Here is a 22,812-nt window from a genome sequence, read left to right as displayed (position 1 = left end):
TAACATGAGTACATAACACAAATATGCAAACACACAAGTAAATAAATGACAGGAAAGATGCAGAATGCGTGACGCATTTGACACAAATGTGGAGAATTTACCTAAATTGTAAGCTTAAAAATTAAACTCAAGTGGAAAATACATGTGAGGTGAAAAACATCCCATGAATAATCTAGAGCAAGTGATGCAATCCGCATCATAAGATGAAGAAATTTGTCATTTTTGTTTGTTTTGAGGCCGCTCACAGAATCGTTTTTTAATATTTAAAAACACAAGATGAAGGGAAGAGAGACTTTTTTTTTAAATATACTTTTTTTGAATTTGCATGTAATCTAAGCATCGATTATTATTAAATGTGTTTTGTTTTTTACCAATAGTAAAAATCATCACTTAAAATCGTCCAGTGCATGTTTACATTTGAAAGCAGGGCAGTGGAACATAAAAACTAACTTTTGCGTGATCGTCAACCTTCTTTTCTAAAACAGAAATGACCTTAATTCACTTGAGAATGAAACAATTATGAAAGATTATATTTGTTTTCAGAGGGTTGAAGACGAAATGGGTTTATAAAAACATTACAGCAATAAACATGTAATACTGCCTTATTTTATTAGATTGCGATTTCATTTTCACTTTATTATTCATTTTTATTTAGTTTCCAAAATGCCATTTTATTTCATTTATGCAGTTTTTGAATAACAATTTAGCATTTTTACCCATTCTTTGTCTTTTTGTCACAATAATAGTTTAATCCCTTAAAGCCATCATGAAACGAAAGTTGAGATTGTCATTTCTTCCACTATCGTAGCATCATACATTCACTTGTAATAAGGGATGAGTATCGTTAAGGTTTTAATGGTATTACTACTTTTATCAATACCACTTATCGGTTCAGTATTTTAAGGGTTCTCTTATCATTACTTTTTTGTGCTGTTTTTCCTTTTATGAAAAACAACACTTTATTTTATTATTACATTTTTAATGAAAAACAAAAACGATAATTGTAAAACAATTAAATATTTTTTTCCCCCTGTATAATGGGTTGAAGGAAAATGATTTTCAGGTTTTTTACCATTCTTCTGGAGAAAACTCAACATGTTTGCCTTTTCTGGCAGAAGATGGGATCTTTCTTGGTTTATAGTGCTCCCTGCAGTTGAAAAGACGATCTTTGAGTTGCAAAATGCAGTTAAATAATCAGATAATGTTTAATATTTTTTATTAACAGATTCGCATAAATGATTGAACAGTGTTTGGGGAGTTAAAAATTTAAAAATAAGCAGCTTTTTATCATTTCCTAATAAGCATAGTTTATTATTAGGCTGTTCATAGGCTATATTTGTAATCACAGCTGATGAAAAAGCATTTTTAATGTTTAAGATTTATTTAGGCTATGGCAGAAAAAGATGCTGTTTTCAATTTAAATGAATTTGTGTGTTTTGTTTTGTTGTGAGAGCTATGTTTTGGACCCTTAACCTTATGTGATTTACTGCTGGCATTCCGATGTGGATGATGTACCTTTAGCTTGGCAGTCGAAAAGTTTTCATTTTTCTTTCTGCAGTTAATACCCTTTTAAAGATGCCTAGCCAGATTGCTTGTGTTTCCGCTTGTAAAAGAAAAAAAAAATGTTGTCTTTATTGCAACAGGCATTGTCGGTGTCCACTCAGGAAATACAATCTGTTTGGTTCTCTCCGCCACTTTGCAAACTTATGAACTGCGTGTGCGTGCGAGTCTTTGTCACAACTTCTGTGTGCGCTTGGCGCGAGCCTCTGCTGAGTGTGCGCGCACAGCCGAGAACTGCGAAAGCTTTTATACTTGACACACTCGACATTTCTCATGTGAGACTGCCAACTGTGCAGACGAATATCAAATAGCGCAAATTAGAAAAGGTTGATCAGTTAAATTATGCAACTGTATGTAATGTTTATTCAGCAATAATTATCCAGTACCGATAACTGAACTGTTAACGTCAGAGCTTATTGATACTTCTGTCTTTTATAATTTAGCACCGATACCAACGAAGTACAGAGTTTCGAAACCCATCCCATTGTAATGGTCATGAAATGTGTACTATATATAGGGCGGTGCATGATTTCATTCTTTTGGGAACTGATTGGATTGTTGAAAGATGACCACTGCTAACAAAAGGAACGAAGACTTATTAGCGAAAAATGTGCTAATAGGAATTCCATGAAACCAGAAAAGGAAGAAAGTTGTTTTGGGGGAGGGAAAGTTATGGTATTTGATTAACGTTTATGAAGACATATTAATTTTTACAAAATAATGAAGCACACAGATACAGTTAGGTCCATAAATGTTTGGACATCGTCACAATTCTAATGTTTTTGGCTCTATACATCAACACAATGGATTTGAAATGAAACAAACAAGATGTGCTTTAACTGCACACTGTCAGCTTTAATTTGAGGGTATTTATGTGCAAATCAGGTGAACACTGTAATAACTGCAACAGTTTGCACATATGATGAAGGATTCGGATTTCTGCTTTCCAGTCCATCTCATCATAGACCAACGTTTATCCTTTTCATCCTCCTGTTTCTCAGTATTTAACTGTGAATTGATTTTAATTAATGAATAAGTTAACACATTGCTTAATATAAGAATGTTCAGTGCATTTGCCTGTCTCTTTATACCTATTTTCAGGAGCCAGCAAACTAGGTCAGAGGTCATGGAGACCTTGAGTGGAACTGAGGGCTGAGGACTGGAAGCAACTGTTTCCATTGTTATTTCTAGGATTTAATACTGTCTAAAATGTCTAAAGTGATTTTGCTATTTTTACAGTTAAATCTTTTAACGGGATTCTACTTTTTATTCAAGATAGAGTTTGTGTAGTAAGAATATAACTGCCTAAATGTAGATGATACCGGTTTTTAACCAGTTTCGATAAAGACGGTTGACAGTACACTCAGCCTTGGATAAGAAACAGATTATACTTTAAGTGTGTGTGTTCTATTTGATTGTTGATCCGTTTCACAGGTCTGGAGCCAGCTCTAATCAGTCTAAGGGATGTCTGACATTCATGCTTAAGATATTGTTCAGAATATACGCACAAACCCCACGTGGAAATGTTCCTAGTCTATCTGTGTTTTAACCAATCAGGTTAGGACACCTGTATGTGTGACGCAGTTAATGACGTTATTCGAGAGTATGATTGCTATTGATTGGTGATTGTAAGCAGAGCGGCCTAGGAACTCATTGCGAGTGTTGAAGCTGGCTTCAGTAAACTTGATTTATTTATTTAAATCTGTGACTCCTGCTCTTCTTCATCTACCAGACTGGTCATTGTTTGGGTCAATCTGTAAACTATCCTTACAGTGATCTTGCATATGACCCTTAACAAGTGGGAGGCACATATGCAAACTGCTGTAATTCCTACAGCGTTCATCTGATTTGGATGTAAATACCCTTAAATTAAATTGCACGTTTAATTTCAAATCCATTGTGTTAGTGTACAGAGCCAAAACTGTTAGAATTGTGTCAATGTCCAAATTTTTATGGACCTAACTGTACATTGATTAGAACAAGAACAACGGTGTACATATAAAAATAAGAAGACTGACTTATAATATCATGGTGACTTTAAGTCATATAGGATGTTTCATCTTTGACCCCTTTTATTTTTGAATTTTATATTAGTTGTATTAAAAGGATAGTTCACCCAAAAATGGAAAGTTCCTCACCACTTATCATTTCTTTCTTCTTTTGTACAAAAAAACTAGATATTGAGATGAATGCTGAAAAAAAGCAGCCAATGACATCCATAATAAGAACAAAACATACTATGAAAATCAATGGCTGATTTCTCCCTAAACATTCTTCAGTATATCTGCATTTGTGTTCACCAGAAGAAAAAACTCCAACATGTTTGGAACAAATGAAGAATGAGTAAATGATGGCAGAATCGACATTTTTGCGTGAACTATCCCTTTAAGCAAACGTTAACTGACTGAGTATATTATTTGTATTTATTTACTTGACAGTGTGTTCATGTTGTTCATTTTGTTTCTCAAGCAAATGTATCCTAAGGATGCAAGATGACATACTGATTAAAAAAATTAATGTGAGTAAAAATGTATTCAGACGTTATTTTGCTTAAAAAACACACACACAAGCCCTCCCATCCCTTCAGCGCTCACTCACTCAGAAGTATTTCTCTTTTCAGAGAAGACGCGGAGGATGAACTCGCCTTCCTGATGGGGCTCGTAAGAAGAGGGAATGATGACGTACTCTCCGGGACTCAGACGGAAACGCTGGGTGACCTCGCGCAGGTTAATGTAGGCCCTGGACCGAGCCTTAGCGGTGGTAGACATGAAGAACTCCTTCTGCATGTGCTGCTTATTTCCATGCATCTGACAGACACAACAGCGTCAAAGAAGGGAATATGATTAGGACGCTATAATCTATCTATAAAGCAGCACAAATGTTTTAAACGTGATATACACAAGCCTTGGGTCCAAACAGTCTTCTTAACATTTTCATACCTCCTTTGGCACCTACGGAAAAAAGGGAAGAATTAAATGGGATGGAATATGGTTGTATTATTAAATGAGGTTGAAAATAATTACGTTAGGGCTTCTCACATTACACTTAAAGTGACAGTTCAGTTAAAATAATAATGACAATGATGATAATTCTGTCATAATTTAATCTCCCTCAACTTATTCCAGACCTCTTCGGGTTTCTTTCTTTTGTTGAACACAAACGAAGAAATTTCGAAAAATGTTGGAAATAGTACTTACTAACCTTCATAGTTTTTGTTTTTCCTACTATAGATGCCACTGGTTGCCAGTTTCTAAGGTTCTTCATTCATTCATTCATTTATTCATTCATTTTCTCTATTTCAGAGGTCACCACAGAGGAATGAATTGCCAACTATTAGACCATATGTTTTACACAGCGGATGCCGTTCCAGCTGCAACCCACTACTGGGAAACACCCATACACTCCCCCATTCAAACACATACACTACAGACAATTTAGTTTATTCAATTCCCCAATAGCGCATGTCTTTGGATTTGTGGGGGAAACCGGAGCACTCAGAGAAAACCCACGCCAACATGGGAAGAACATACAAACTACACACAGAAATGCCAACTGATCCAGCCAGGACTCAAACCAGTGACCTAATTACTGTGCGACAGTCCTAACCCCTGAGCCACCATGCTGCCACAACATTCTTCAAAATATCTTATTATGTGTTCTTCAGAAAAAAAGAACCATATAAAGCTTTGGAACCACCTTAGAGTGAGTAAATAAATAGTATGTAATTCTTTTCTTTTTTGGGTGAACTATCCATTTGATCCAATGTTATTGTCTATTCTAAAAAAAAAAAACACTTTTATTCCTGGGTAAAGAAATGTTTCCCATTTGTAATTTAGAAGTGGCATTTGCAAAGTTTTATCTAGGGTTTGTACATGGAAAAACAGCACAATTAATGTGTACAAACAATCGTTTTACGTTGGAGGGGACAAAAATCTTAGAAAGTGATAGAAAATGTGAAGAAAAGGGAATTTCACTCTTACTTTTACAGTCAAAAAGTGAACTCAGGAAAAACTTTAAAGCAACGCTGAAGCCTGTGTTAACAGGTTTGTTTAACAGGTCATGACCCGTGAAGTCTAGTTCACGTTATCTTCCTTGGTGCTATAACAATTGCTGTACTCTGATTTTAATCAGTGTTTTTCAGGGATTTTGCTGGTGTGCTTTGTTTACTTTGTAAAATATGTGTAAATTTGAATTATAGACAAGTGTTATTTAATAGAACTGTATGTTATTTGCCATTTAAAATAGTTTTGAATTCGAGATTTTTTACTTACAGAACTTAGAGAACTGATTTTAAGGCAAAATTTGATAGACTTTTTTTATGTACTTTCAAACAACAAACGGGTTTTGGGTTCTGAATTCCTAGGCTGCAGATATCCAATTTGTAAAAATACAGTTTAAAATGTTCACGATGAAGAAATCCAGAACATCAAATTCAATATTCAAAAATTAAAAATGCAGAAATTCAGACTGCAAAATTCAGAAAGTAGGTTACAGATCCTCCAAATTGATGAACAGATGGTCTCAGAAAAGTCGAACAAATAATTTTGTACTTTTACAAACTGGATTTCTATACAAGCTAGGAATTCTGAACCCAATCGGTTGCATTCAAGTAAAAAAAAAAACACAATCAAAACTATTTTAAATAGCATTTAAGATGAGTGTGTAAATAATTCAAATTTTAATAGTTTTGTCATATTATTATCTATACACACCTAAAACTCCTTCAAACTGTGAATGATGAAGATTACAAGACTTCATTCATTCATTAATTTTCCTTCAGCTTAATTCCTAATTTATCAGGGGTCGCCACAGCGGAATGAACTTCCAACAATTCTGGCATATGTTTTACGCAGCGGATGCCCTTCCAGCCACAGCCCAGTACTGGGAAACACCCATACACTCTTACATTCACACACATACACTCCGGCCAATTTAGCTTATTTAATTCCTTTTTTTGCATGTCTTTGGATTTGTGGGGGAAACCGGAGCACTCAGAGAAAACCCAAGCCAACACGGGGAGAACATGCAAACTCCATACAGAAATGCCAACTGGCCTAGCCAGTACTCGAACCAGCTATCTTTTTTTGCTGTGAGGCAACAGTGCCAACCACTGAGCCACAGTGCCACCCCGTTACAAGCCTTTTTTGAAAACACAAAAACAAATTAAGTATTCATAAACTGTTTTCTAATTTCGATCTCCACTTTGAAAAGTCAGCATAAGAATACCCAGGAATAATTGTTGACTATTAGCTAAATATGAGCACGGCGAAACGTGAAACAAGATAACCCACAATTATGTTTAACCTGGGGTTTAGAATAAGCCAGGGATACTTATTACTAGTGTGAAAAGCCCTTTTCTCTTCATTATCTCTCTGAAAGTTTAAAATGGTGGAAGCAGTGATACCTCATAGATGGAAAATCCAATGGTCAAGAGATTCGCACCCAACTTGCGTTCTTTACGTCTGTTTTTCTGCATTAGAGCAACAACAAATGTGCAGGCCACTTCATCATCCTCCGGATCGTCATCTTCCTCCAGGAGACGCAGACGGTATTGTGGGTTTGTCCAGAATGTGTCTTTAGGAGACCACAGAAATACATTTTCTTTTTATTAATTAATTTATTTTTTGCAATTTTAGAACACAGAATAACAGGGCAATAACAACATTAAATTAACATCCAATCAAATGCAATATAAGAAGAAAATAAAAAATACAATTATTCAAAAAACAAAATTGAAGGCTTCACAATAATAAACAGTTCTTTTTGCTTTGGTATATTTTGTTTCTTTTATCGTGCATAGGTAATGACCTATTTCTAGGGATGTAACGGTATCAGAATTTCACGGTACGATAATACCTCGGTATGAATGGCACGGTATGGTATTTATTGAATAATTTACAGGAAAAACAAAACTAATGAAAAGACTCAAAAAAGTGCCAAAAGTGTTTATTTACCCTAGCACTGAACATATCAATGACATACAAATTAGTCACCTATCTGTAAGTTTCGAAACAGGAACTTCAATTTTTCAATTTTAATAACAAAAAACTATTAAACCATATAAAAAAATAAAGTTTCAATTTAGTATTGTTGAAAACTCATCACATTCAACATTTAATCACTCATTTAGATAGAGATGGGTTTTTTAAGGAAAATTATCATATAACTATAATCTGGTAAAAGCTGGGCATGTCCCCTGCAACAGAAAAACCCCCCTCTCATTTGGGACTGAGGTTTCTGGGACAGAGAGATATGATTTAGCCAAGGTTGACAGCAGTGGGTAACGTTGTGCATTGTCTTTCCACCACTTGAGAGGACAAGCCATGAGTGAGATAGAGGTCTCTTTGCGGTACAAGTCAATGTCTGCATCAATCTGAACAGTGTGCTGTGTTCTGCAGTCCCCATGACTGTTTTTAGTCGTATTCCCCGACTTATATTTCACTACAGTCTGGCAGTGCCTGCATATAGTTTTTTTCCTTTGTCTGTCACCTTTTCTTCTTTTTTGTATGTTTTTAGAAAGAAACCGAAATGCTTCCACACATCCGATTTAAAACCCGCTTTAGGTTCGATCATTTCCAGCTCTTTTTCTTCCCCGCTTCTAGCAACACACTCCATTTCGTCATTACTGGATCTGTAGTGACAACAGAACGCAAAGGATGATGGCCACGCCTGGGCTGATGGGAATTGTAGTTCCCGCTACCTCCCGTTCGCTTCATTTGCCTGAGCAAACTTTTCTCAGAAATATAGTTTTATTGAGTCATGCGCCTACGGTAATATTGAAAAAAATTACTATTGTGGTATGACGGTATTTACAATATTGTTACATCCCTACCTATTTCTATTTTAAAGTGAGTAAAATTAGTTTTTTTCACTGCCCATTTACATTTATGAATACAAAAATTTCCATATATAATGAGCAAATTAACACTATGCCAAATTTTGAAGTCGACTGTATTCTCATAAAAAAACAACATCTTTTTCTTTGAACTCCAATGCAATATTCGTACTTCGCTTAACAAAAAAGAAAAGATCACACCAAAACAATTGCGTATAAATCCAATTATAAAATAAATGAACAATGCTCTCTTCTTTATCGTTACAGAAAGTACATTTTAAATCAACATCTTTACAAAATCTTGCAATTACCTGTTGTACAGTATAAATTCCATGATCAATTTTAAATGATTCCTCTCAAGTTTTATTTATTATATAAAAATGTCTGGAAATCTTAAAAGTCTCGTTCCAGTTAACATCTTGAAATTGTGATCTCCAATAACCAATAGCTGAAGGAAAATTGACAATTCATTCATTCATTCATTCATTCATTCATTCATTCATTCATTTTCTTGTTGGCTTAGTCCCTTTATTAATCCGGGGTCACCACAGCGGAATGAACCACCAATTTATCCAGCACATTTTTACGCAGCAAATGCCCTTCCAGCCGCAACCCATGTCTGGGAAACATCCACACACTCATTCACACTCATACACTACGGACAATTTTAGCCTACCCATTTCACCTGTACCGCATGTCTTTAGACTGTGGGGGAAACCGGAACACCCGGGGGAAACCCACGCGAACGCAGGGAGAACATGCAAACTCCACACAGAAACGATAACTGTGCCGAGGATCGAACCATCGACCCAGCGACCTTTTTGCTGTGAGGTTGACAGCACTAACTCCGGCAAATCATTCTAAGATAATAATTATTAATTTTTTTCTTTAAGACTAAAATCTAAGTTTGTATTCTGAACTAAATCATTTACTAATAATTTCTTAAGCTCTGAGGGACAGAAATACCATTAATATTCACTTCTTACAAGACATTATTATTTTGCTCATTTTGACCTGTGAATCACTTTAAGGTGCACATTACATATAAAAGGTGCTGTCCAAATTCACCGTGCAATTAATATTATCATTAAAATAATTTTCTTTTAGTTGTTTTGACACCCACCTGGATAGTTTCTGCATCCTCCGGCAGAGCAGCCTCTCACCCAGCGGCCCTCATTGACAGACACTGTCCACTTATGTAGCTTATCGTCCTCCAGGGCATCAGGTGTCAAGTTACAAATCTCAATTTTGGTGTAATTTTTCTTAAAATCTTCAAACGACATCCTACAGGTTGACGACAAGAGTTAAAGCTCGCATTTATCTTATCAAAACACATGAAACCGTTCATAAAGATAAGTTGGCTTGTTTAACTCACCAAAACTCTCCATCTTCAGCGTTCTGTTGCTGGAGTTTCTCTTTTTCCGCTTTAGAAAGACTTTCCCATTCTTTAGAACTGTAACAATAAAACAGCTCATTAATATTCATGACCTTTCCAAACATGGTCAATTCGGAGCGTCTGATTCTAGGGCTGTTTTCTGGTGTAATAAATGCATATCCGCTTGTTAAGTGGTGACGTGTTGGTGACGTATGTAATACTGTTTCCGGGTCCAAGTCGCCACTAATTTGAGTTGAGAAATTATTTGTTTATGATCTCTTTTAATTTATATCACACATTAAAATTAATTTTATATAAAGTCATAGTGTACACAACAATCTCTGGGCTTGCTACATAACAAATACCAAAATTTTAACAAACTATAAAAAAAAATTAATCACTTTCTGGTCATCGGATATTAGGCCTGGACATATATACTGCGATCATGATTTTTGAAAGTATTATCGCTTTGTAAACGTTTAAAATTAACATTTCATGAGTCTCCCCGTAGAGTGGAATAGAGCGCTTGGACCTGGAAGTCGCTTCGTGTGACGTCACACTTAACAAGCGGATAAAACCGTTTCTGGAAAGTTTTATTCTTACCTAAGCCATGTATCTACTATTTAGATATCGGAGAATAATTTAATGTAATAAATCAATGTACCTTTAAATGAATAAAATGATTCTATGTATTGGTTGTTATTGTTAGTTATAATAAAACGAAGTTGCATCTACAGTATTGTACATTTATGACAGAATATATGACAATTCCATATATTAAGCCAACTAAAACAACTTACTAACCCATAGTACGAAATTCCCAGGAAGCATTCAAGTATGTTTTTAAAATGATTTTACACTTTTCTAGCATGTTTCTAACATAATTGCTAGCATGTTTCTAGCTCCATTTGCTAGCCTGTTTCTAGCATTATTTAATGTTTTTCTAGCCTGTTTCTAGCATGATTTTACTCTTTGCTGTCAAATTTCTAGCATGATTTAACACTGCTAGAATGTCGCAAGCAAAATGGTTAAAAACTTTGTTAGCATGTTTCTACATGATTTTATACTTTTCTAGCATGTTTCAAGCATGACTTGATAGCATGTTTCTAGCATGAGTTTACAATTTGCTAGTATGTTTCTAGCACAATTTGCTAGCATGTTTCTAGCATAATTTAACAATTTGCTAGCATGTTTCTAGCATGTTTCTAGCATGACATGCTAGCATGTTTCTAGCATTATTTAATGTTTTTGTAGTCTGTTTCTAGCATGATTTTACACTTTGCAGTCAAGTTTCTAGCATGATTTAACACTGCTAGAATGTTGCAAGCAAAATGATTAAAAACTTTGCTAGAATGTTTCTAGCATGGCTTTATACTTTTTAGCATGTTTCTAGCATGATTTAACAGTTTGCTGGCAAGTTTTATAGTATGATTTAACAATTTACTATCATGTTTCTAGCATAATTTTATGTTTCTAGCATGTTTTAGCATGACTTGCTAACATGTTTTTAGCATGATTTAATACTTTTCTAGCATGTTTCTAGCTTGATTTTACACATTGCTAGCCTATTTCTAGCATTTTTTAAAATGTTTTTCTAGTCTGTTTTTAGCATGATTTTACACTTTGCTGTCAAGTTTCTAGCATGATTTATCACTGCTTAAATGTTGCTAGCAAAATGATTAAAAACTTTGCTAGCATGTTTCTAGCATGATTTTATACTTTTCTAGCATGTTTCTGGCATGACTTGATAGCATATTTCTAGCATGATTTTACACTTTGCTAGCATGTTTCTAGCATGATTTAATACTTATCTAGCATGTTTCTAGCATGAGTTTACACTTTGCTAGTATGTTTTTGGCACAATATGCTAGCATGTTTCTAGCATGATTTAATACTTTTCTAGCATGTTTCTAGCATGCTTTTACACTTTGCTATCAAGATTCTAGATTGATTTAACACTTTGCTAGCATGTTTCTAGCATGATTAAAATGTTTGCTAGCATGTTTCTAACCTTATGATTAAAAAGTTTGCTAGCATGTTTCTAGCATGACGATTTAACACTTTGCTAGTATGTTTCTAGCATAATTCAACACTTTGCAAGCCTGTTTCTAGCAAGGTGTTTCTGTCCTATACAAAGTAATATATATATATATATATATATATATATATATATATATATATATATATATATATATATATATATATATATATATATATATATATACATATACAACAGTTCTGTCTGGTTCTCAAATCTGATTGGCTGATAGACGTGCGATATTCTGCAATATCAGAACTCCTACTGCCTCTTTACCCTTTGTGTATTACTCGGCATACAGCCAGCAAAAAGCAGACACTACAGATCTAAAGTTTAAAAGATGCTTGCTCAACTGTTTTAACTGTCAGCTTATGATTTGAATCCAAGGTGGAAGTAGCTCCACATACAAAAGGGTTTTTGAAACTATCCGTGTTTGATTTTGTTTTTATAAACACAATTATGCCGTCAAACTGTTGTAATAACGCAATATCACACTCGTAGCAGTGCGATATGGCTGTATATGGGCACTGGTGGGGGCACTAAGGCATTGCATGCCTCCCACCAGTGCCGATATACAGCCTATCGCACTGCTACTCGTGTGATAATGCACATATATATATATATATATATATATATATATATATATATATATATATATATATATATATATATATATATATATATATATATATATATATATATATATAAAAATATATATATATTCTTAACCTTTTCCAAGCTGATATAAAAAATAGTAGTCTTAAAGTACAGCTTACAGGATTGAAAATATAAACGAGCTATAAACTGCAAGAAATAAAGTCGTACTTCTGTATTGTAAGCTTCAGAATTGAATATGTAAACTCAATTCCAAGACAAAAATGGCATTGCAACAAATAAAGTTTAAAGTTTAAAAATAAGCAGATACTCACTTGTCACTCCATGGTCCATTCCACTCTACTTGACCCCAGGGGTTACGCAAACGCACCAGACGCACTCTAGACTCCTTCTGCTGGCTCTGTTTACACTGCAGACACACAACGTCACAAATATCATAAAGATTCAACTTAAAATCTGGAATGCGAAGTGCCAAATGCTGATGTTTACCTCCTCAACAGCGGTCACAGAGTAGGCATGACCCTTCACAAGACCTGTCGCAGTACGAGTTTCAAAGCGGGCTGGAACCAGAGACTGTGGGTACACATTGAATCACTTTATGTTAGTGTACTAAAATTAAAATGTAAAGTTTAAAAAGATTATAATTTTTTTTTCCAATTTGAAGTAGTTTCAAGCTAGCAGCATGTTTTTGACACATTGCTATTGTGGTGTAAGTCATGGTGAAAGGATTATAATTATAAGTTGAAAGCACATAAAAACCACCATAAAGCCGTATGTAACTATGACAGAGAAACTCAAAATTGTTTTTAGGCTTTTAAATTATAAGGTAAATTTAATGAATGTGTGTCTAAGGTATGAATTAGATGTTTCAATGGTTCTTGTTTGTTAGTTACAATAAAACTAAATTGCATCTACAAACTACAACAGTATTGTACATTTATGACAGAATATATGACATTTCCATACATAACCATTAAGTTGTACATTTTATGATAAGAAGTCACATTACCATCTTGCTCTAACTAAAAAAGACTGACATGGCAATTACAACTCGCTAACCCAGCATTACCATGAAGCATGCAAGTATGTTTCTAGTATGATTTATCACTTAGCTAGCATGTTTTTAAAATGCCTTAATAATTTGTTAGTTGATTTTAGCCTGATTTAACACTTTGCTAATATTTGTATCATGATTTAATACTCTGCTAACATGTTTCTAGCATAATTTATCACTTTGCTAGCATGGTTTTATTATGACTTAACACTTTGTTAGGGTGATTTTAGCTTGATTTAACATTTTGCTAATATTTCCCTGCTGAAAAATCTAGCTTAAACCAGCCTAAGCTGGTTGGCTGGTTTAAGTTGCTTGACAAGCCTGATTATAGAGGGGTTTTGGCCATTTCCAGGCTGGTTTCCAGCCATTTCCTGCCTGGTCTTAGCTGGTCAGGCTTGAAAATTACCATCTAAGACAAACTAAAACCAGCTTGACCAGCCAAGTTTAAGCTGGACACAGCTGGTTTTGGCTGGGCTCCCAGCCTGGTTAGGAAAGTCAAGCTGGTTTTAGCTGTTCATCTCCCAGCCTGACCAGCTAAGACGACGCTGGAAATGATTCAACAATTTAATGTTTCTTTATGATTTAATACTTTGCTTGCATGTTTTGGCATGATTTAAAACTTAGTTAGCATGTTTTGGCATGACTTAACACTTTGTTAGCATGATTGTAGCATGATGTAACACTTTGTTAACATGTTCCTAGCATGATTTAACAATTTTCCAACATCTTTCTAGTATGATGTAACTCTTTGCTAGCATGTTTCTAGCAGGATTTTAAATTCATTTAAATTTAATTTTTAAGTATAATTTAGCAAATTGTCTAGAAGAAGTTTAAGGTGCATAAGAGTATAATAGCTATCTCAAGCCAGCAAAATGAAACAGCAGGAAGTGAATGATAAATGTAGTAGATTGAGGAAGCTCACATCAATGGAGCAGCCCATGAGTGAGCCTCTCTCTAGAGCTTTCTGCATGATCTTATACAGCTCTTTGGGCGCCTCCTTCATCTCGTAGAATTCAGTCACTCCACCAGTGAAGTCCTCCATTCCCTCGGCTGTGTTTCCACCCTTCAGGGCCTCATAGGACCCATGAAGCCTGAAGAGGAAAGTCAATGGTAAGTGAAAAAAGAATTCATCCTGCTTGTACTTACGTTATTGTATAACTTATTTGGACATTATACTTAAAAAGGCCAAAAAGAAGAATTTTGCTTATGCTAAATAATAATATGTGAAATATTAGATTAGAGTCATTCTCAGGAACGGTTTGTGGATCAGTAAAATCTCTAAAACATGTTAACAGCTGAAGGAATGATTTTTAAAATGACAACATCAGACTTTTATTTTGCATAGATTCTGCATAGACTATAACCAACCACATGCCCTCTACTAGTCATGAGAGTATTGGTAGATTATCTACTAAATTTACCCATTGCTTTGTTTTGAAGGTCCCCTAATAGATATTATACTGACTATTAGTAACTTTGCAAGTATGTCAACTTAATAGGGTATATGCCGAGCTAGTGTTTTTTCCATACTGATAAACTTCCGTTGATAAACTACCAGTTATTGTGAACTTTTTTCCATTTTATACAGTTCCTTTTACAGCATCGATGTTGTAATGTCATTAAAATACATTCAGTTAAATAAACTTTGGCATTCATTTAGTTGCTCAAGTGTAAAACGAAACAAAAAGCTGTTTACTCGCACGCGCCCGTCAGAATTGGCAGGCTAGCGCAGAAGCTCCATTGAATATACTGGGGTACAATAAATGCTCAGATCACAAAGATTTAATGCAGTGCTTCTTGTACAATCTAAGACTTTACTTTATGTCGAATATCACTCAGCTAGTGGAGATCGCTGATTTTTAGAGAAAACAGACCTTATACGTGTACAATTCGCCGGAAGCGCTTAACCCAGGTTACTGGCAAATTAAAAGTCCCATTAGCATGCTTCGGAATATACCCTATTATACCATGGCTACAAAAGCCATAATGATATTAAGCAGCTAGTTACCTAGCTTTGGACTATTTTCAGGTGCTACGTAATATTATTGCGCCTACTGCAGCCATGGTATGGCAGGAAAGCTCCTTGATTATTATACCAGAATGAGAGTTTTAAGGTGCAGAAGGTGATCGTCTTCACAAACATTTTTTGTTGTGCTGGTTGAAAGTCTCTTCACATTCCAGTAGTAATGAATAAAGTAAATGATCTAAACTTGTTTATATGTATTTTTATATTCTGGGAAAGGCATAAAACAAAAAAAAAAGTTAACCCCAGTAAATATTAACAGGCCGACATCTCCCATATTTCCGATAAGTAGCTCAAACTGTCTGTCAACAAACGTAGATTTTGGCTTCTGCACATATTTTTCATGCAGATCCGATATTAGGGTGTGCACGCCTGCATGAGCACTGCGCGTTCACAACACATGCACACAAGACAGTCACAGTTGCGGTAAAATCAAATGCTGAAATGAAACTTAAAAATCCTAAATCAATAATAGAGTTTCTTTAGCATGCTGGAGGAAAGACCCCACCATGGCCAAAGTATTTTTGTTAGACAGGTAATATTCTGTTTTAAACTCCCTCAATGCTAATGTAGATTGTGTTGTTTTATGAATGGGTTATATGCACAGAAGTGTAGTTCACCACTGAATTCTCCTGGTGAAAGATTGATGTGACTATTTTCTGTTTCATGAGGGACATTTTACAGCATCAGTAATGTAGATTTTTATTTAGTTTAACAACAAAACATCAGTCAATAGCGCTATTCCGCCTAACCTGCTTTACTGAGCTGAAGTTGCTTTTACCTTTACACTGGTTCATTTTTGAACAATAACAGCCTCCTTATATTGATTACCATGATATTCTGAATATTCACTCTAAAATAGCATGTATGGCTTAGTAACAAGTGTAATTTCTGCACGCAGCTGGGGTTCTGACGATCTGTGCTACCTCCTCAGAATGTGCTACCAGTAGCTTAATCTGTCATGTTTTATGTACCAAAACAGGGTTAGCACATCTTGTCAGCTTCATGTGTCTATCAGAATGATCTACCACATTAAAGGATGTAAAAACAGGGGTAGCACATATTGTCTGATTCAAATATCAATTGAAATTAACTACTACTCTATTGAATAATGTAGAAAAAGCATAGCAGCTTCAAATGTCTATCAGAGTGATAGACTGCCTTAATGTTTTTTTTATTACATTAGTTTTATATAAGTAAAAAAGTGGGTGGTGGCTCATTCTGATTGACATTTGAAGCTGACAAAATGCACTACCACTGTTTTTACAACCTTCTTTAAGGAGGTAGTTCATTCTGCTAGACATTTGAAGCTGAAAAGATGTGCTAACTCTGTTTTTTTAGATGAAACATGACAGATTGAGCTACCGCTAGCACATTCTGATGAGGTAGCAAAGATCGTCGGAACACTGGCCAAACACTAATTACATTTCTGACTGGCGAATGACATGAACTAGCAGGTTGTCTGCTGTAATGTTGCGGTTTGTGCGTTTGCGATTTTAGGAGGCGTGGCTTTAAAAACCGTCCCTCCCCTGCAGTCCTAGATAATATGCTCACCGGTTAGCATTTTGGCAGATCACCCACTGCAGCTTTAAGAGTTTACACTTAGCTGATTTAACACTTTGTATTATGTTTCTAGCATAATTTAGCACTTTGCTAACATGTTTCTAGCATGAAACATGATTTTACACTGCTAGCGTGTGTCTAGCATGATTCAACACTTTGCTAGCATGTGTTGATTAATTAGCTGATGATTAATAATTAAAGTGTGTTTGGCGTACTGTCCTGGGACAGAGCCCGGGGCTCCTTCCCATTTCATCAGATGAGGGGGAGTCTGAGCTCAGGTAGGTCTCGAAAGCTCCTCTGAATTTATTTGCTTTGGCTCATTCCTTTTTTATAATGGGGTTGCCACAGCAAAATGGACCGTCAACTATTCCTGCATATGTTTTACGCAGTGGATGCCCTTCCAACCACAACCCAACACTGGGAAACACCCATACACTCTTGCACTACTATACTATGGCCAATTTAGTTTGTTCAATAAACTTGCGCATGTTTTTGGACTGTGGGGGAAACCGGAGCTTCATGCTGTGAGGCAACAGTGCTAACCATTGAGCAGCCCGACCCTGAAATATGCTATGAAAAATGTAGAGTCGCGGTAGATGGGCGGATTCTTAAAAAACAAGATCGAGAAGGTAATTAAATGTGGTTGTTTATGAGTGTTTCGGATTCATCTGATTGGTAAATCATGAGATAGCCAATGTGGGTCCAGCTATGGTCAATCATTAGTACTCTCAAAATTAGTTTATAAATAAACTTCACAAAGTTCCTAGCCATATCAGCTCAGAAAATAAAAATATAAAATTTTCTTACAGTCGTAGTACAAAATGAAACTACAGAAGTTTCAACTTTAAATAAAAAACATTTGCAGAACTCTTTTTAAAAAAATCTTTTTTCTAATCTGATTTAATGATCTATGCTAAGCTAAGCTAAAAATGCTAAAAATGCTCCCACAAGATCTGAGGATTGGCTAAATGGATAAAAAAATATCAATATAGCACAGTTGAACTAATGTTCCTACAAATGAGGTAAATATCCCCCACAGACACTCACTTAGCGTAAGCCTTCTCCAGAAGAGCGCTCCAGAACTCGTTCCTCTCAGCAGACTTGGTGAACACCAGTTGGTTGTTGAAGGTGGGAATGCGGTCATCAACCACAACATCCACCCAATCCCCATATCGCCAGAACTGAGAACAGAAATCAACTCTAATGCAGAAGTCAATTCAGACACCAAATTTACTCAACGGCACCAACCTGGAAATGGAAAATTCCTGCATATTGTTCGGAGAAGCTCTGCTCTTGAGGAATAACACGATACAGCAGCTTGTCATTCAGAGTCAGACAGGCAATGGCTGCAAGCAACCAGCAGTCACCTAGAATGCACAGAAAATAGTATTCCGCATTACATTCATTGCAAGTGTAAATATAGAGCTATTACAGTAAAACAGAAGCCTACACTGCTGAGCTCAGCATTTTCAGACTGTCCAGGGAAACGTGCCAGCTTGGTAATCTACTCTATGTATTAGCAACCTTTGTGCTTTTAGTCTCTTTTATGGCTCATGTGGGATCAAAACAATAGGGAGAGCTGCTAGCTGGATTCCCTTCCAACAGAGTAAACACAATATGAAGCGTCCTGTGTATATGGGGGCCCGAGAGAGGTGCTTACTGCCAAAAAGCTGCAATGGGACCCTAAACTACTGCCTATACATTGAGGAAAACAGTCTGTAATGTTGATGTTCACAGTTTAATTTCTAATTATTTTTTTTATTTTTCTTTGCCCTGATGACAACACATAATATTTGGCTTGATATTTTTCAAGATACTAGTACTCAGCTTAAAGTGAAATTTAAGGGCTTAATTAGGTTAATTTGGTATGTTAGGGTAATTAGGCAAATCATTGTATAACAGTGGTTTGTTCTGTAAACCATTGGAGAGAAAATATTGCTTGAGGGGGGTAATAATACAAATATATAAAAGCTAGTGCTGTCTAACTAATTAATGTCACTTTTTTTGAAAATTAATTGTGATTAATAAAAGTAATTTTGGCTATTCAAATGTAAAATTAACATAAAGGCAAGACAAAAACTATTTAAATTCAAAATCTAATTGCTTATTAGAAATTTTGTTTAACTTGTATCACAGATTTCTTCATGTAAACAATATACCCACAATAAACCATCAAGATCCTGGCTTGACAGACATATGTCTTACAGAAATAAAAATACAGGCATGTTAATGCCATTTAAATTTCAAATCAATCAATGCCAAAAAAGAAAAAAATATTTATATGTTGGACTCTAAGAGGACTGCAAAAAAAAATGCCAAATTACAGGCATTGCAAATATGGAAATTATAATAATAAAGTAATGAATACAAACAATTGCACTCATTGTAAAAGTTGTATTGCTGTGAGTTGAGAACATTAATTATAAAGGAGAAACAATTTTGCTTAGTCCTCCTTTACATTCAGCCAGGTGCTAAGACAGTCCAGTCTATTGACATTATCGGGGCACCTTTACTTTTGAATGATGTGAGCTGAGAGTGAGAACAGTCTCTCACACAGTGGCGTAGCGCAAAATGCGAAGGCCCCCCTGCAGGGATCGCTGACGGGGCCCCGTGATGATGAGGAGGGGGGGGTACGTCATACGTCAATTTGCATATCACTGACGTCATCACGTTCTACCGTTTCTGTTTAACAGCATATGGTTAATAAAGGGGTATTTATAATTGCACTACACTTTATATAAGCATGTTTATTTAACTACATTTATTGCTGTTTGAATACAGTATATCATTATAGATGTGTAACGTTAGTGAATGTGCAGTAATCTCTCATATGAAATAAACTCAGACAAGTTCAGAAACTGTCACTAAAATATCTGTGTGAACAAGAAAAGAATAAACGGTCCAATTAAATTGTTAAAATAAAGTAGAAGTAGATCGGTTTGACTGTACAAGGGAAATACCTTCACACTGCCTTTGCTAAATCATTTGTCGCCGGTACGCAGAGGGGTGATCTGCTCTCGGGCTGCAGGTGGGAGAGGCTGCTGTACGAGGACTGACTGGGCCGCCTGTCAGTGCTGTGAGGCGGGGGAGGGACTGGCGGCATCACACGCAGCTCGTTGAGAAGAGTAGGGACGGTACGGTATGGAAAAATGACAGTCTAAAAAAATCTCCAATAACACACAAAAAAGTCGCTAGATTTGTCGCTAGGGGGGTCTGAAAAGTCGCTAAATCTAGTGACAAAGTCGCTAAGTTGGCAACATTGGCGGCAAGCAATCAGAATGAAGTAGTCCACCGCTTGAGAGGTGTTCAGAGAACACAGACGTGTGAACTTTGGTTCCGACCACAGTTGTTCCCAACAGTTTATTGAAAATCGCGACGACGCGGGGCCCCCTAATCGCGCGGGGCCCCCCCGCGATGCGTGCCCTGCGGGCCCGTCCGCTACGCCACTGCTCTCACAAGCAGAATCACCGAATCAGCAGATGAATTTCGGTGACTAATTTTGTTGCCACTGGTGCTGCGACAGGGACATAAGAAGTATCAACCGGTACATCAAAGGCACCCACAGGTTGTGTCACACCAAAGACTAATTCTTACAGGGACTTTGGTCACACCATCTCTGAACATTTAAACAACTTTGAGGAATATGTATGTGGATATTTGCGATGTTTATGCATTTGTTCTTGTTGCTAGGAAATGTGCGCACACACACACACACACAACCCGTGCAGGACAGGGCCGCCAGTGAGCGACTCCCTTCAAGATTCATCAACACGCATGATCGCGTTCATCAAATTTGCTTAAACTAAGTGTTCTAAAGTATGGCTACATTTTACAAGGATTCTGACAATGTGAAGCAGACGCCTTACAAAAGTTGCGTTTAAGGGGGAAACATGTCAAACTTAATGAAATATTTAAGGGCGCATGGAATAATCTGAAAGGAATAGGAATGCGATGTCTTTGACAGCTTGCAACAACATCTGGGACTTTCTAAGTACCTTTACATGGACACCAATACTCCAATTTTTTATATGTTTGAGATAATACTGTCATTAAGAGTCTACCATGTAAGCAGCGATTTTTGATTACCTTAAAGGACCACAGAGGCACAAATTGTGGAGGTTTTTCTTTCCATAAGGCATGTGGTTTCAAATTCCACTAAAACAAAAGTCGAAAAGATTAAAAATGAAACATATACGAAATTAGATGAAACTCTGGAGGAAACGCTGGATAGCCTGGTAATGCGACGTTAATTTTTAATACTAAAACTTTCCTTCTAAAAATGTTACCTTGGTCTTATCCATATTTCTTTGCATGTTGAACACACGTGGACACCAACAGGGGAAAAAACTGCAACTGCAATAATTGCGTACTTTGTTTTAAAGCGTTAAATATTTCAAATTAATTGCATGCGCTAACGCTAAATTATTCACAGGAGGGCTAATAATTCTGACTTCAACTGTATACATACTTCTTCATCACATTATTTATTCATTCATTTTCTTTTCAGTCCCTTTATTTATCTGGGGTCGCCGCAGCAAAATGATCCGCCAACTTATCCAACATATGTTTTACTCAGCGGATACCCTTCCAGCTGCAACCCATCTCTGGGAAACATCCATACACACTCATTTACACTCATAAACTACGGACTATTTAGCCTACCCAATTTATTTTCATTTAATGCTTTGTTCACTCATGAACTGGCATTCTCCATGCATTTTCTCTCCTCCCACTGTTTAAGCAAAAGTCACAGATAAAAAAGACTTTTATTTTATGCAAAAAAGGTTGATTTTAATTTATATTGTTAATTATTATTACATATTTAGTGACATATATAGTTATGAAAGTAATTCAATTACATTTTCAAGCACTTTATCCAAGCACCAATTCAAGCATTATCATGTATTTCGCAGCACCCATATAAACCCTGTAATCGCAGCCCTGCACAGTTTAGTTCCAACCCTGCTTCAATACACCTACCTGTAGTTGTCAAAAAAGCCTGGAGGACTCGATTAGTTTGATCAGGTGTGTTTTATTTGCAACTAAACTGTGCAGAGCTGCAGCCCTCCAGGAACTGAGTTTGACACCTGTGCTAATGTGTTGGGGAGATAATCTTACCCAGATCTCCCTGGCAGATATCAGTCCTGCTAGCGCCTCCGACAATGAACTGTGGGTTATCGCAGATCTCCTGCAGGACACACATACAATATTGTTAGGTCATTGGTTTATTACTGGTTCACTGAGGTTTCGGAAGAACAGATGAATATATGGACTGACAAATGTGTTGTCAGGAAAGTTGTTACAAGGTTTAAAGCTACAATTAAGGAAGTCCTAGAGTGAAAATAGCAATGGTAATAATACACTAATTAAGTGAAACAACACAATTCTTGAGTTTTATTAGAAAAACTCAATTGATTTATGTTCAATCCACTTAAATTTGTAAAAACTTATAAATTAACTTAATCCATGTTGTCTCAGCACAAATCGATAAAGTGAATTTCATTTGTCTTAGTGGGAAGATTATAATCCATGGTGCGATATTTTGACTTTATTTCTTGCAATTGTCATTTTATATTTCACAATATGACTATTTTGTGTATTGCGAATGTACTTCTCATTGTGTGGCTAATTCTTCTAACTGTGACTTTAGATATCACACTAATAATTTCTCACAATTATGTCACAGTTGTTACTCCATAATGTGATTTTATTTTTTAGAATTGTGGCTTTAATTTGATTGTTTATCATT

The 22,812-nt window shown here is 35.9% G+C and overlaps 1 protein-coding gene across 4 annotated transcripts in view; it reads right to left on the bottom strand.

Moving 5' to 3' along the window:
* Nucleotides 1-22,812, bottom strand: part of capn3a (calpain 3a, (p94)) — a 41,083-nt gene that overhangs the window by 14,056 nt on the left and 4,215 nt on the right. For all 4 annotated transcript variants that reach the window (XM_017351625.4, XM_017351626.4, XM_017351627.4 and 1 more), the window contains 11 exon segments: nucleotides 22,182-22,251; nucleotides 18,312-18,430; nucleotides 18,111-18,244; nucleotides 14,400-14,568; nucleotides 12,913-12,996; nucleotides 12,738-12,832; nucleotides 9,771-9,848; nucleotides 9,519-9,679; nucleotides 6,965-7,134; nucleotides 4,500-4,511; nucleotides 4,159-4,367 (listed from right to left, as the gene is read on the bottom strand). In XM_017351625.4, the coding sequence (XP_017207114.1) occupies nucleotides 4,159-4,367; nucleotides 4,500-4,511; nucleotides 6,965-7,134; nucleotides 9,519-9,679; nucleotides 9,771-9,848; nucleotides 12,738-12,832; nucleotides 12,913-12,996; nucleotides 14,400-14,568; nucleotides 18,111-18,244; nucleotides 18,312-18,430; nucleotides 22,182-22,251 (1,301 nt within the window).

Source organism: Danio rerio, chromosome 17 (genome assembly GCF_049306965.1).
Source record: "Danio rerio strain Tuebingen ecotype United States chromosome 17, GRCz12tu, whole genome shotgun sequence".
Taxonomy (NCBI): domain Eukaryota; kingdom Metazoa; phylum Chordata; class Actinopteri; order Cypriniformes; family Danionidae; genus Danio; species Danio rerio.
The sequence above is the reverse complement of the archived record's forward strand: the minus strand, read 5'-3'. Positions and strand labels throughout refer to the sequence as shown.